At 49.0% G+C, this 14,853-nt stretch overlaps 1 protein-coding gene across 1 annotated transcript; it reads left to right on the top strand.

The window, feature by feature from the left end:
• The first annotated feature begins 4,667 nt into the window (after positions 1-4,667).
• Positions 4,668-13,806, top strand: PLA2G2F (phospholipase A2 group IIF). Its single transcript, XM_004377271.1, has 5 exons — positions 4,668-4,783; positions 5,441-5,493; positions 9,984-10,128; positions 11,061-11,167; positions 13,595-13,806. The coding sequence occupies exons 1-5, from the start codon at positions 4,668-4,670 to the stop codon at positions 13,804-13,806; spliced, it is 633 nt and encodes a 210-aa protein (XP_004377328.1).
• The last annotated feature ends 1,047 nt before the right edge of the window (positions 13,807-14,853 follow it).

Below are 14,853 nucleotides of genomic sequence, written 5' to 3'. Positions count from 1 at the left end.
AACCAATGTCATAAAACAACATGTGTACTACTGTTTCATGAGAAACTATTTGTTCTGTAAGCCTTCACCTGAAGTACAATATAAAAAAAAAAATTTCCTTCCAATCTGTGACTTGTCTTTTCATTGTCTTAACAGTGTCTTTCAAAGAGCAGAAATTTAAATTTCATGAAGTCCAACTTGTTGATTTTTTTCTTTCATGCTTTTGGTGTTATATTAAAAATCTTTGCCTAATCCAAGGTCACAAAATTTTTCTCCTGTGTTTTCTTCTAGAGTTTTATAAGTTTAGGTTTTATATCTTGGTGTATTATATATATATTTTTAAATGATTTTTCTGATATTTAATTCACATACCATACCATTCACCCATTTCATGTGTGTGATTCATTTTTTTTTTTATATTCACAGCATTGTGCAACCGCTGCCACAATCCAATTTTAGAACATTTTCGACACTCCATAAAGAAATTCTTACTTATTAGCAGTCAGTCCCCATTCTCCTGCACCCTCCTTCCTCCCAGCCCTAGGCAACCACTAATCTACTTTTTGTTTAAAGGATGGCACAGGACCAAGCAGTGTTTCGTTCTGTTGTACACAGGGTTTCTATGAATCGGAACCGACTCATGGCGCTTAACAATAACAATGATTAGTAGGAACTGTTTGTTAGGAAAATTAGCTTCTGTCTGTGATATGAGTTGCAATGTTTTTGTCACAGTTTGTCATTTATCTTTTTTTTTTTCCTTTCCCCTATGGTGGTTTTTGTTGTGAAGAAATTTTAGGTTTTAATGTGGCTACATTCATCAGTGTTTTCTTATACATCGTCTGAGTTTTGGGTCATAGGAAGGAAGGCCTTTCTCACTCTCAGATTAAAAAGAATTCTCCCATAGTTTATTCTAATACTTCTATGTCTTCATTTTTAAAAAAAATTTAAATATTGGCTCCATTTGGAATTTATACTCATATGAGAGTGTAAGGTTTGGGTCCAACTTTGTATTTTTCCTAGCGGTTACCCAGTTGTACCCAAACAATTTATTAATTATCCATCTTTTCCCTACTGATTTAAAATGCCACTTTTTCCATATACTAAATTCCCATATGTATGTTTGTCTATTTCTAGACTTTCAGTTCTATTTCATTGATCTCTCTGTTCACTTGTCAATGTCTGTTTTAGTGAAAGCATGTTTTAAAAGCTGGTAGAATTTTTCACTCATCATTGTTTTCTTTTATATAATTTCCTGGCTGTTCTTACATTCATAAAAAATACGAATGTAAGAGTCAGTTTATCTGGTTTTAGAAAAAAGACCTGTTAATTTCTTGTTGGAATGTCATTAAATTAATGTGAAAGCTGGACAATGAAAAAAGAAGACTGCAGAAGAATCGACGCATTTGAATTATGGTGTTGGAAGAATATTGAATATACCATGGACTGCCAGAAGAACAAATAAATCTGTCTTAGAAGAAATACAGCCAGAATGCTCCTTAGAAGCAAGAATGGTGAGAATTCATCTCACTTACTTTGAACATGTTATCGGGAGTGATCAGTCTCTGGAGGACATCATGCTTTGTAGAGGGTCAGCGAAAAAGAGGAAGACCCTCAACAAGATGGATTGACACAGTGGCTGCAACAGTAGACTCAAACATACCTACTGTTGTGAGGATGCACAGGACTGAGCAATGTTTCGTTCTGTAATACATAGGATCACTATGAGTCAGAATTGACTCTACAGTACCTAAAAACAACATTAGATTAATAGATTAACATAAGGGAGTATTTATGATATTGAATTCTGACTAGCCAAGAACCTGGTGAGCTTTTTTATTTGTTTGACTTTTGTGGTCTATAGAAGCATTTTCCTCAAATAAATCTTCCCCGTTTTTTGCTAAGTTTAATCTTAGATGTTTTGTATTTTCTATTCCTATTGTAAGGAAAAGATATTTCTTTAATAACATAACTGGTTATCATTTGTACATATGAGACCTGTTAACAAAATGTTATTTACATATCCAGTTATCTTACAGAAATTATTTTTATTTTTTAAATAGAGGTGAAATTCACATAACATAAAATTAGCTATTTTAATGTGTACAATTCAGTGGCACTCAATATACCCACAGTGCTTGCAACCACCGCCTCCATCCAGTTCCAAAACATTTTCATCATCCTAAAAGAAAACTGGACACATTAAGCAGTCACTCCCCATTCCCCTCTCCCTCCAGCCTCCAGTAACCACCAGTCCACTTTCTGTGTCTATTGATATACCTATTCTGAATATTTTATATAAATGGAATCATACAATGAGTGACCTTTTGTGTCTGGCTTCTTTCACTTAGCATGTTTCCAAGGCTCATCCATATTGTAGCATGTATCAGTACTTAATTCCTTATTATGGCTGCATAATATTTCATGATATGGATATAAACCAAACCAAACTCACCGTTGAGTCGATTCCGACTCATAGCAACCACATTTTATGTATCTTTTCTTCAATCGATGGACATTTGGGTTGTTTCCACTTTTTTGCCTATTATGATTACTGCTGCTGCAAACATTTGTGTACAAGTTTTTGTGCAGCCATATGTGTTTAATTATCTTGGGTATATATCAAGGAGTGGAATTGTTGGGTTATATTGTGAGGAGACCTTAGTATATTCATTATATAGCTGAAGACACAGAGGACAGGGAAGGAAACTATTTTTCCCAGGATCTCACAGCTAAGAAGTGGGGGGTGCTAGAATTCAAGCCCATTTCAGGGGCCCCAGGGCTCAAGTCCCAGCTGCTTCTCATGCTACTCTTTCACACATACCACCCTCTTACCCCACAAACAAGAGGCAAATGGCGCTGATCCTCAGGCACACCAGGCTCTCAAGCAGAGGCGACTTTGCCCTCAAGGAGACAGTTGGTAATGTCTGGAGACATTTCAGATTGTCACAACTTGGGGAAGGTGCTATACGGTCTTGAGGATAGAAGCCAGGGATGCTGCAAAACGTCCTATAGTGCCTAGGACAGGCCCCCAACAAAGAGCTATCCAGCCTGACATGTCAGTAGTGCTGGGGTTGAGAGGCTCTGCTTCCGATCAAACAGGATTGCCTTACAGATACGTACTGCGGATACTTCCTGCCAGATACATGGGCCCTTGCTCCTGTAGTCTTAACCAGGGCATCCTGACCGATGTGGGCACCTACATGCTTCCAGATGATGAAGACCCACTTCCAGATATGGATAGAGAGTTCTTGCCAGTTTTTGGACTAAATCCTTTCAAGATGTGGGGGGACTTGTTATGGATTGAATTGTGTCACCCCCCAAAATATGTTAGAACCCTAATCCTTATATCTGTGTATGATGGTTAAGATTGTGTGTCAGCTTGGCTGGGCCATGATTCTCAGTAGTTTGGCAGTTATGTAATGACGCAGTCATCCTCTAAGATGCGATCAGCAAATCAGTTGTAAGGCGAGTTTCCTCGGAGGTGTGGCCTGCATCCAATAAATACATAGATGTTTTGGCAAAGCTTGCTTGCTTGCTCTGGATCTTGCATCCAACTCATCATCATTTGACTTCTGGTTCTTGGGACTTGAGCCAGTGGCCTGCTGTATTGCCTGCGGATCTTGGAATTCATCAGCCTCTGCAGCCTGTGAGCCAGCAGCCTGCTCTCTGACCTGCCAGTCTTGGATTTGTCAGCCTCAGTAGCTTGTGAGCCAGCAGCCTACCATTTTACCTGCCCATCTTGGATCTGTCAGCCTCTGCAATTACATGAGTCAGCCTGATGCCTGACCCATGGACTTGGGACTTGCCAGCCTCTACCACCGCATGAGCTATTTCCTTGAGATAAATCTCTCTCTCTCTCTCTCTCTCTCTCTGTATATATATGCTTCACTGGTTTTGCTTCTCTAGAGAGCCCAGACTAAGACGCTGTAGATGTACCCTCATTTGGGAATAGGGTTTTCTTTGTTATGTTAACGAGGCCATATCAGTAGAGGGTATATCTTAAAACCAATCACTTCTGAGATATAAAAACACAGATTAGGCACAGGAGAAAGCAGGAACAGGGGAAAAGATAGATGACACTTGGAGAGCTCCAAGGAATGCCAAGAAGAGCACTAGAGAAACTGAGACAAGGACTTTGCCCAGGGAGCACAGAGAAAGCTTTTCCCTGAAGCTGTAGTCCTGAGTTCAGACTTCTAGCATTCTGAACTGTGAGAAGATAAATTTCTGTTCATTAAAGCCACAGACTAGTATTTTTGTTAAAGCAGCACCAAGAAACTAAGACGGGAACTTCTAACAGACATGGGTGGACTCACCCTTCCATGTGAAGAGAACTTCCTTCCAGGTGTGGACAGAGAGCACTTTGGGCCAATGCCCTTTCTCATGTGGTGGGGAGGGGCTGACTCACAGTCTAGTGCACAAACCCCTACCCCCGCAGACAGAGCACACCCTGCAGCTGTGGATGGGGACTTGGCCAGCCAGCTGTGGGCAGGGCAGTGGAGGTGGGAGGGAGGAGGAGGAGCCTCCTTTCTAGGGTATGTGTCACCTGCATCTTGCCTGGGAGTACAGACCTGGCACTGCCCTGCCAGTGGGCACATGGCAGTGTGAAGCTGGGGCCTGCTCCCCAGAGCCTTAAGAGCCGATCACGGACCTTTCGAGCCCTATGTCGCTGGCCCCCCAGGATCCACAACATGGCAGATGGGGCACAGGCCAACCCCAAAGGGTTTAGGAAGAAGGTGCTGGTTACATACCCCTCTGGGTGTGGGGTCTTGTGCTTCAGGGCCTCCTCTACTTGGAGAACCTCCAGGTATGTGCCTGCTACCCTCGGATGGAATGCTCTGTTGAGGGGGCTGGGTTTGGGTGGTGGGAGACTGGCTTCTAGAATTCGTTTCTCCAGAAAGGAGAGCTCTGATTCTCAGAATGATGGGCTGAGATATGTCATTGCATTTTCAGGGCTGGAAGGGACTTAGGGATCATCTAGTCAAACCTCATGGGGCACTTGAGGCCCAGAGAGGATAATGGATCTGCCTTCAGTTACACAGCATTTTGGAAGCAGAGCTGGGACTAGAACCCAGGAAACTCTTGTCTCCAGGTTCAAGACCCAGCCACCAGGTTGGGTTGCAGCTCTCTGTCTCAGAACTGCATGTGGAAGAGGGGTTGGCTCTTATCCAAGACGGTAGCCCAACCCCAAGAGATGGTGAGCTCCCTGTCTTGAAGAAGATGCAGGGTGGGGTCCTGCCCAGAGTGGGAGGCAGGGAGGGTCTGTTCCTCCAGCAGGAGCAGCAGAGGCAGGGAGGTGATTTCATCTTCTTGGAGGAGCTAATCATGTGCCTGGGCAGCAGCAACTGAGACATATGGGACAGTGTTTATGGAGCCTGTAGCAAAGCCCAGAGGGTGCAGCAGGCCTGGAACTACAGGAAGGTGAAGGGGATGGACTCGAGACCTGGGTTTCTTCCTCTTGCAGGTCTAGCTTGGGTATGAAGAAGCTCTTCACCATTGCCATCCTGGTGGGCAGTGGTGAGTAAAGGCTCTGAGGAAGACTCCTCCTTCTCTCCCCCTCCCCAGCCCTTTTCCGTGACCTTGGGCGCCCTGGGCTCAAGTTCCACTGACTAAGTGAGACCTTGGACCTGTCACTTCCCCTCTCTGGGCCTCCACTTCCTGTTTCAGCCCCCTGCCAGGCTTCATCCTCCCTTCTGGGGCTGTTTACTCCTTGGTTACCTGTAAACATGCCAGGGTCAGTCGCATTTATGAGCCTCAAGGGGGCAGGGCCCAGAGCTGAGCAAGCATCGTAAAATGGTGGTGTTTGCTGGTGTTTTGCCTGGGTGCCCCAGCAAAATCCAGGTGTTTGTGTACATAGAAGTGTGTAACTGTGAATGTGTATATATGTGGACATGAAGTGATGGGTTTGTGTGTGGGTATTCAGCATATATCTACTGTGTGTGAAGGTGTGTCTGAGAATAGGGTTGTGTCTATGTGTATAGCATATGTGAATAAAATGTGTGTCCCTGTTGGCACCTGAGCGTGAGGGTATATTTGTGTCTATTGATGTCATTGTGCATTAATGTGATGGGTATGTCGATAAAGTGTGTATATGAATATATTTTAGTTACCATCAAGTTGGCTCTGACTCACAGCAATCTTATGTATAACCCAACAAAAAAAACGTTGCCCAGTCCTACACCATCTTCATGATCGTTGGTACTTTCAAGTCCATTGTTTCCGCTATTGTGTCAATCCATCTCATTGACAGTTTCCCTCATTTTTGCTGACCCTCTACTTTACAAATCAAGATGTTCTTTTCTAGTGATTGGTCTTTCCTGATGACGTGTATAAAGTAAGTGGGCCGAAGTCTTGCCATCTCACTTCTGAGGAGGATTCTGGTTGTATTTCTTCTAAGATAGACGTGTTCCTTCTTTTGGCAGTCCATGATATATTCAATATTCTTTGCCAGCACCACAATTTATATGAATGTAGGTGTGCATATATCTCCCTATAAGTGTGTATGTAGGAGAGCGTGTGTGTGTGTGTGTGAGTGTACAAAAAAGATACTTCTTCACACACAATAGGTATATGGTGGAGAAGGCTGCGGAGACTTCTCTCCCTGGTGGTACTCCAGGGCACCATGGATCAAAGGGAGCCACCCTACGGTATTGTCAAGTGAGGCTTCTGACACACATCTGGCCCTTGTCACACATCCAGATGTTTTTGGGTGGCAGGTGACTCAGGTACATGGAATGTGGACTGAACCTCTCATTGACTTTTTATACAGCCAGTTAAATATTGCCTGAGCACAGACTGGCTTGAAGAAAAGGAATACATACCAGAAACAAACAAATAAAAAATAATAAGGTTAAATTTGGCCAGACATGAGAAATCATTGGTTGAGTTCAGGCAAAGTGACCTATTATTTAGAAAACAGTGGTTAGGTCAGAGCCTTTAGCTTGACCAAACACAGACTTTGTTACTTGTATTTGGAGAGTAAGTATGGACGAGGCCTTAGCTTCAGGCCACTGCTTCTCCCTTGGTGTTATGTGTGTGTGTGTGTATCTGTGATGTGTGAGTGTGAGTGTGTGTGCAAGCATGAGTGTACAAGCATGTGAGAGTGTGGTGTGAGGTGTGTGTCTGTGTGTGAACACAGGAGGTATGCGTGAGTGCGAGATGTGTAAGTTGTATGTATCTGTGCATGAGTGTATATGAGTGTGTGAGATGTGTACATTATGTGTGAGGTATGTGGGAATGAGTGTGGGTACAACTGTGTGAGGTTGGTGAGTGTGAATATGTGAGGCATGTGTGTGGGAGTGAGTGTGTGTGTGAGTATGTGAAGTGTGTAGTGGTAGTGGGAGGTGGGTGTGTCTGTGTGTGAGATGCGAGTGAGGTATGTGTGTATGTCTCTGTGTGTGTGTCTATGTGTGAGGTGTGTGTGTATGTGAGGTGTACAGAGGTAGTGTGAAGTGGATGAGTGTGTGTGTGTGTGAGGTGTGTGTGAGAGATAATGTGTGAGTGTATGTATGAGAGAGTAAGAGAGAGAGAGTGTGTGTGTGTGTGTGTGTGTGTGTCCACCTTATGTGTGGCTCGGTAAGTTTCTCACTCTTCTTCTCTTACAATATGGGAGAAGTTGATGGTCAGGGAGTTCTGAGGGCTGAGGATTTCTCCCTCCCCGCCCCCACCCAGGATGCCATCTGCACGGATAGCGGACAGGGGGAGATGGGAGGTAGGGTGGGGGCTTTTCAGGCTGAGGGAGCGAGGAGGACTGGCTCCTACAGGTGTGAGTCTCACCTCAGGGTGCTGCCTGGGCCAGTGCTCCACACACATTCGTGACCTCACCTGAATCCCCAGTGCTCTGCACAGGGACTGTCATTACCACCAGCCCTCAGATTTGGGAATTGTGGCCAAAGAGGTAAAGCAACCTGCCCAAGGTCCCACAGTACCAGCTGATAAACCTGTTTTCAAAGCCAGGTCTGTCTGTCTCCCAGACGGCTTTGCACACGTTTTACTGGAGCAACAAGAACCCAACAGAGTGGGAGGAAGGGGATGGGGGTGAGAACTAACTATCCAGCAGGCACCCTCTCGGCTCCTTTCACCTACTTTCTATTCAACAGCTGTTTCAGGCAAATCTCCTTTTGCAGGTCAGGAGACTGAGGCTCAGGCCCTCTGAATGCAGGGTCCCCTCTCTCCCTGCCCTGGACCCCAACTTAGACATTTACGTGGCTTTAAACCACCCTCTTTAAAGTTGTGTTTCATTTCTCCCTATTGCTGCCTCATCTTCTCTCCTGTTTGCTCCCTGTTCTTCATAGTGACGAAAACCATGAAGCCAAGAGACGGGAAGACTCAGGTGGGGCAGGATCCCCAACATCAACTCTGAAGGGAGGGCAGGCTTGGCCCAGGGCCCCAACAAGGCCCCAGGGGTGGTATGTGGAGGCAGTGAGGGTCTTGTGTGTGCCAGTCCCCAAGTTGGGCACTGTCTACCTCATCTGTCAAGGTTAGGGTTGCTATTACCATTGTACAGATGAGAAAGCAGAACTCCAAAGAGCTCTGACTGGGCACAGGGATTTGACTCTGAGTCCTTCTTCTCCCTGCCTGGCCAGATGCCTCTGCTCCCAGCTCTGTCTGACTTCAAAGTCTGTGCTCTTCCCACTAAGGCATATTGAGCTGGTGAGATGTTGGACAGCCACATCTGAAGAAGCAAGGAAGAGTGGCTTTTGGGATTCTACTCAGTCCTGTTTCTGGAATTCTTGGCTTCCTCCCTCTCCCATTACATTTCCTGGTTCCGGCTGTGGGGCTGTGGATCACGGTGGGGAACGTGGAGAGAGGAGGAAGCACCTAACCCGGGGCACAGCTGGAGGAGCCTAGAGGGCTGGGGGGCTGGCGGGAGCTGTGCTGTGGGGCGGAGCGCCCGTTTGGACTCTGCCACTGCCAGACCGTGTGACCCTTCCAGCCTTAGTCTCCTCACCCACACAACGGGGATGGAGCGGCTCTCCTGCTGGTGTGTGGGGTGCCTCACCAGGCAAGCTCCACGCACAGAGCCTTGGCTCAGCCCTGAGTCAGGAGCAGACATGGAGGCAGCGCAGGCATGAAGCGGGAGGAAACACAGAGCGGGGAGACTACAGTGTTGGGGAGGGCGGGGTGTGCCTGGCAGGCTCCGTGAAGCTGACTTTGCTAGTACAGAAAGTGTACTTGCACTATGCTTCCTGTGAGACACAGACAAAGGAGAAAGGAGTGAGTGTGTGTGTGCACACTGTGTGTGAAACTGAGCGTGCGTGTCCATGAGTATGCACATGCATGCGTGAGTGTACGTGTGTGTGTGCACACGATGTACGAAAGTGTGTGTGCACAAGTGTGTGTGGATGTGTGTGTGTGCATACATGCATGAGTGTGTGTGACACCCACATACACAGCAACCCGCTCCCAACTCGCAGCCAGTATTAGCCTATAACATGAAGCGCCAAATTGTCTCTGGATTAATCCTGAGATGTGCCAACCCCGGGACCGCAGTGGGGACACTGAGTTCAGCTGGGAGTGGAGGCACCTGGACAGGCAGTGAGAGGAAGGGCCCAGACCCAGAGTCAAACCCCTGTTGTTCATAACTGCACGTGGCATTTGCACAGCCCCTCCTAGTGTGCCTGCCCCTCGGCGCCCCCCGTCCACCCCCTGACAAACCAGCACTTCTGAAAGGCTAAGTGTGTGGGCTCCAGACCCTGACTGTCCAGTCCACATTCTGTCACTGCCACTTTCTGACAACAGGACCTTGGGCAAGTTCCTTAAGTGCTCTGGGCCTCAGTCTCCTCATCTGTAAAATAGGGATAATAATAGCACCTCTTGGGGCAGCCGTGAGTGCTCAGTGAGTTAATGCTTGGGAGGGGCTTCAGATAGTGCCAGCACAGTATAAGTCCTCCACAAATATCGACTCTCATGATTATTTTCTCAGGACTAGGGCTTAAGGTAGGAATACGGGTAACACACCGTACTTGGTACTTGAGCTCACGGCAGCCCCCTTGGTTCTCTTGCAGTTCTGCGCGCAGCCCAGGGCAGCCTGTTCAACCTCAAGTCCATGGTGGAAACCATCACCGGGAGAAACGCCCTCTGGACCTTCATGGGCTATGGCTGCTACTGTGGGCTGGGGGGACGAGGCCTGCCCATGGATGGGGTGGACTGGTAGGTTCTGGGCTGACCGGGTTCCTACTGGGGGCAGGGGTGGCCAGCAGAATGTCACTCTTATCTCCACTTCTGAGAAGTGGGAGAGGGGCCTTTCCCCAAAGGACAAGGCTTGTGTGATGAGTTTGTGACTAGAAGCCTGTCTTTTGACTGTGGCATCTCCAGCTGTCTTAGACATTTTCTGTTGTCCCTCCCTAAGATCTCAGGCTTGAAGGCATTTGAACTCCCACTTTCACTAGGAAGGGACCTTTGATCTACCCAAAAGCACACATGGGAGCAATAGTCACACAGCTGATGTCCTGCACAGGCCAGGACTGTGACCCCTCCCCAGCCCCACCCCATTGGACCGGAGGTGCTAGAGGACAAGGACTGTGCTTCCTCCATTAGACTGGGAGCTCCCCGAGGCCATGGCTTGTCTTCTGCTCCTGCCTCCCCAACAACAGCTAGCACAAAGTCTGGTATCACTGGGAGCCTAATAAATTGCATGTTGGCCAATTGACTTCACTCCCCCGAGGTGATGGCAACAGCCACATTTGCTTCCCATCACCCAACCCCTCCATCTCCACTCGACCCTCCAGAACTCTGTCCCTGCCTGACCATCATGCACAGCCAGTGACAGCCTCTGTGTACAGTCAGCGCTCTCCTGACTCCCTCCCTCACACCCTGATCACACTGCTGGACCACCGGACCCTCCTGCAGCTGCATCCAGGGCCCCAAGGGGGATAGGACAAAGAGGCAGAATCTCAGACAGAAATTGGGGTGCTGGCTCCAGCTCTGCTACTGCCTGGCTATATGACCTTGGGCAAGTAACTGCTGCTGTCTCTGCTCTCTGGGCCTCAGTCTGAAAGTCTGACCAATGAGGACTGCAACAGTTGATCAGAGTGTCTCTGCCAGTGGAGGTTGGGTCCCACCTCTCCTCTGCCCGTCCATAGGTGCTGCCACGCCCACGACTGCTGCTACCAGAAGCTCTTTGACCTGGGCTGCCACCCCTACGTGGACCCTTATGAACACACCATCGAGAATAATACGATTGTCTGCAGTGAGTCCCTCTCCAGCTATCCGGGCCCCGGGGGAGGGCCATGGACTGGCAGCCCCACAGTGGGGCCATGAGCAGGGTTGCCAGATGAAATACAGTTACATTTGAATTTCAGATAAACACAAATAATGTTTTAATATAAGTATATCCTAAATATTGCACTCAAAAGTTAAGTATTCATCTAAAACTAATTCATATGAGCACAAAGTGAATTATTATCAGTATAAAATGAAGTATTGGTATAAGCAGGACCCAGCCAATATTTGGGACACATTTACACTAAAACATTATTGGGTGTTTGTCTGAAATTTAAGTTTAAGCGAGTGTCCTGTTTTTGTTTTGTTTTGCTTTTCTGCTAACTCGGACACCCTAGCCATGGGGCTCTGGCATGTCTCTTTGATGTGCTCAAATCCCCAAGCCTGGGTTGGACACCTGGTTGTCCATTCCCGTGATTCTTAAGCTTTGGGGAGTTTAGGGAGTGGTGCTGGTTCCCTGGGTGTGGGTGGGGTCTAGGAATCCACGTTTTTATCCCGAACCTGAGGCGATGCTTTGTCTGCTCTTCTGCGGGCCAGACTTTGTAAAACGTTGGCCTGGGAGTTGGGAGCCGTGGGCTTGGCCTCTGTCTCCTCACTGTGTAAACCTGGGCGAGCCCCTTCCCCACCTGGCCTCACTCTCCTCTGGGTACACTGAGGGCTTTGGGTCAGAGCAGATCTCTCCCGTCCAGTTCTGTCACTGGGAACACACCAGGAGGGGTGGCGCATCACAAGGCCCCGGTGTTCCCAGGGGTTCAAGGTATCAGAGCCAGGCCTGGCAGAGCTCCCTTCATTGGCGATGAGCTCCCCATGGCCATCCATCAGATGACGGATGCGCGAAAGCAGCATCGGAGCTAACAGGCCTAGGTGTCCCTGCCCCGCCCCCCTCGAACGCTCCTCTCTGTGGTCCCACCCTGTGCCCTGTCCCCTGGGCAGCCCCTGGGCTCTCTTTGCCTCCTTGTCTTAACTAGGCTCTGCAAGTTCTTTTCTGATGGCTCATAAGCAATGCCAGCTTTGCAAAGCAACTCAAGTCTCCTGTGTTCTGGGAAAGAGTCTGGGGGGGAGCTGGGCCCATTTGCAAACATTTGGGGGCCCAGGACTCTGTGGTCCCTGTATTCTGCTGTTCAAACACAGGAGAAAGGAGGGGCTGGCTTGAGAGAGGGGTATCCTCTCATTAAAGAAGTTCAAGGACAGACTCCCCCACCTAGAAAGACAATGGACTAACCAAAGCGATGGTCTTCACACTGGGTTCCGGGGACTCCTGGGGCACCAGGGTCTGCTGCCCCACAGCGGGTGTCCCCGAGGGGTCCCACTGGCTCTTTAATGTATATTATATATCAAGTCGTTTCTCTCTCAGTTGTTTGCTATATCATCCTTCTGCAAAGAGTTTCATTTAAGACAAAGAATCCTGCCAATGGGAGGGTTGAAAGTTTGCAAACCATTGACTTACTTGGTGGTTCTCAAAGTGTGTTCCCTGGACCAGCATCAACAGCATCACCAGGGAAATTGTTAGAAATGCAAACTCTCAGATCCACCCAGCCCTACTGACTCAGAAGCCCTAGGGGTGGGGCCTAGCAGTCTGTGTTTTAACAAGCCCTCCAGCTAATTCTAAGGCACACTCAAGGTTCAGAACCACTGGACTAGATGATTTCTGGAAGCTAATAATAATAACAACAGCAGCAGATATCACGTATTAAGCACTTGCTTAAGGAGCCCTGGTGGTGCAATGGTTAAACACTCGGCTGCTAACCAAAAGATTGGTGGTTTGAACCCACTAGCAGCTCTGTGGAAGAAAAGACCTGGCTATCTGCTCCCGTAAAGATTACAGCCTAGGAAATCCTATGGGGCATTCTAGTCTGTCCTATAGGGCTGCTATGAGTCAGAATCGACTTGACGGCACCTAACAACAAGAAGTGCTAAGCACTGAATTAAGCTCATTCCAAGCATTTTCTCACTCAAGCCTTATCACCGCCTCCCAGTGGGCATTCTGAGGCTCTGTGATTGAAGAGAGGAGGCCGGGGAAGTAGAGTCACTGGTCTGGGGATGGAGGCTCCTGACACCTGAGCTTCTGTCCCAACTCTGCCTCTAACTCACTGGGGGACTTAGGCAAGCCCACCCCCCTTTCCTGGCCTCAGTTTCCCCAACTGAAGAAATGCCCCAATGACCATGTTGGACTCCACAGCTTCGCCCACTTTAGCGAGCATCAGAGTCACCTGGATGGCTTGTTCCTCAGGTCTGGGTAGGGTTGGAGGTGATGCTGATGCCTCTGGCCTAGGAGACCCTCTTTTGAAAAGCACAGGACTCCATGAGTCTGCAATCTCCCTTTCTCCCTCCCCTCATTCCAGCTGGGCCGTCACCCCTTCACCCACAGCCTTTGCCCTCCCCCCATCTCCTACAGGCGAGCTCAACAAGACAGAATGTGACAAGCAGACATGTGAATGTGACAAGAAGGTCACTCTCTGCTTCCTGAACCAGACATACAACGAGAAGCATCGCAACTATCTCAACGTCTACTGCCAGGGCCCCACACCCAACTGCAGCATCTCTCAGCCACTCCCTGAGGAGGTTGCCTACAGACATGTCTCCCCGGTGTCTCCAGTGCTTTCCTAGCACTCTCTTGGGTCTGAAAGAGAAGGGGGGTTTCTGGTTCCCAGACCAGGCAGATGGACAGGTGTTGGGGGGACAGGTGGGGAGCCCAAAGGCCACTCTGCTGCCTCCTCCATGGAGCCCTCAGCAGGCCCAGCCCCTGGTCTAGCCCAGAGGGCTCCAGAAGGCCTGGGCCCTGGCCCCTGGTTCTCACAGCCCTCCAGCCAGCAGCTGAGTGTGGCTGCATTCTGCTGCTGGTTCCAGACCTAGTGGGAAGCATGTGGCCTCCACCTGAGTGTGAACGGAAAGGCCTCAGAAGGAGGGTGGACGCCTCCCACACTGGCCCCGCTGTACGTTCTCAGCCAGGCCCTCAAGGCTGGGCCAAGGTGCCCCCGGCACAGGCCCCAAGCTTGGGTGTGTGCTGGGACCAAGACCCCAGGTAGCGCTGCTCCTGAGGCCTGGGATTTCTTCTTTGGGGTCCTTGTGGCTAGCTGAGGCCCTCACAGAGCAGGTGGCCCCACCTTGAGCTTCATGGAAGTGGCATGGGAAGCCCGACCCAGACACCACAGGATGGCCACAATGCTTAGTGTTCTAGGCAAAGTGTCCCCAAAGTGCCCAGAGCAGGGACACTGGCAGAAGCCATGTGCATAGTGAAACTCACCTAGGTGCACAGAGACTAAGATGGGGTTCCTCAGATGCCTCCAACACACACAGATGTCTCCTGCTGACACACTCACGTGGAGGTGCATTTCAGCCCTGACCTGCAGCCTTGCACTGCTTGAAGGGGCACCCTGACTCCATGTCCTGACAAACACCAGAGAGGGCTGGCGCAGCCCTCCAGACCCTCCCCTGTTGCCACACTTTGGGCAGTAGCCAGGCCAGGGGGCAGAACGACCCCTGGCCCCTCTCTTCCTGGGCTGCTTGCAGGGCAGAGCCCTCTGGAGGGGAAGAGGCTGAGGGCTCCATGAAGGAGAAACAAAGTTGGGAGGGACAGCATGGGGGCGGGGAGGCAGTGGGAAGGAGCAGGAGAAGATGGAAGAGGTGAGACAAGGTGGGTGTCAGACGTCCAGA

Source organism: Trichechus manatus, unplaced genomic scaffold, assembly GCF_000243295.1.
Source record: "Trichechus manatus latirostris isolate Lorelei unplaced genomic scaffold, TriManLat1.0 scaffold00048, whole genome shotgun sequence".
In the NCBI taxonomy this organism is placed as follows: Eukaryota; Metazoa; Chordata; class Mammalia; order Sirenia; family Trichechidae; genus Trichechus; species Trichechus manatus.
This window is presented reverse-complemented; position numbering and strand designations above follow the sequence as displayed.

Coding starts and splice junctions, on each gene's coding strand:
- PLA2G2F (XM_004377271.1), top strand. CDS start 4,668: ATGGCAGATGGGGCACAGGCCAACCCCAAAGGGTTTAGGAAGAAGGTG. Junction 4,784..5,440: donor TCTACTTGGAGAACCTCCAG/GTATGTGCCTGC, acceptor TTCCTCTTGCAG/GTCTAGCTTGGGTATGAAGA. Junction 11,168..13,594: donor GAATAATACGATTGTCTGCA/GTGAGTCCCTCT, acceptor CATCTCCTACAG/GCGAGCTCAACAAGACAGAA.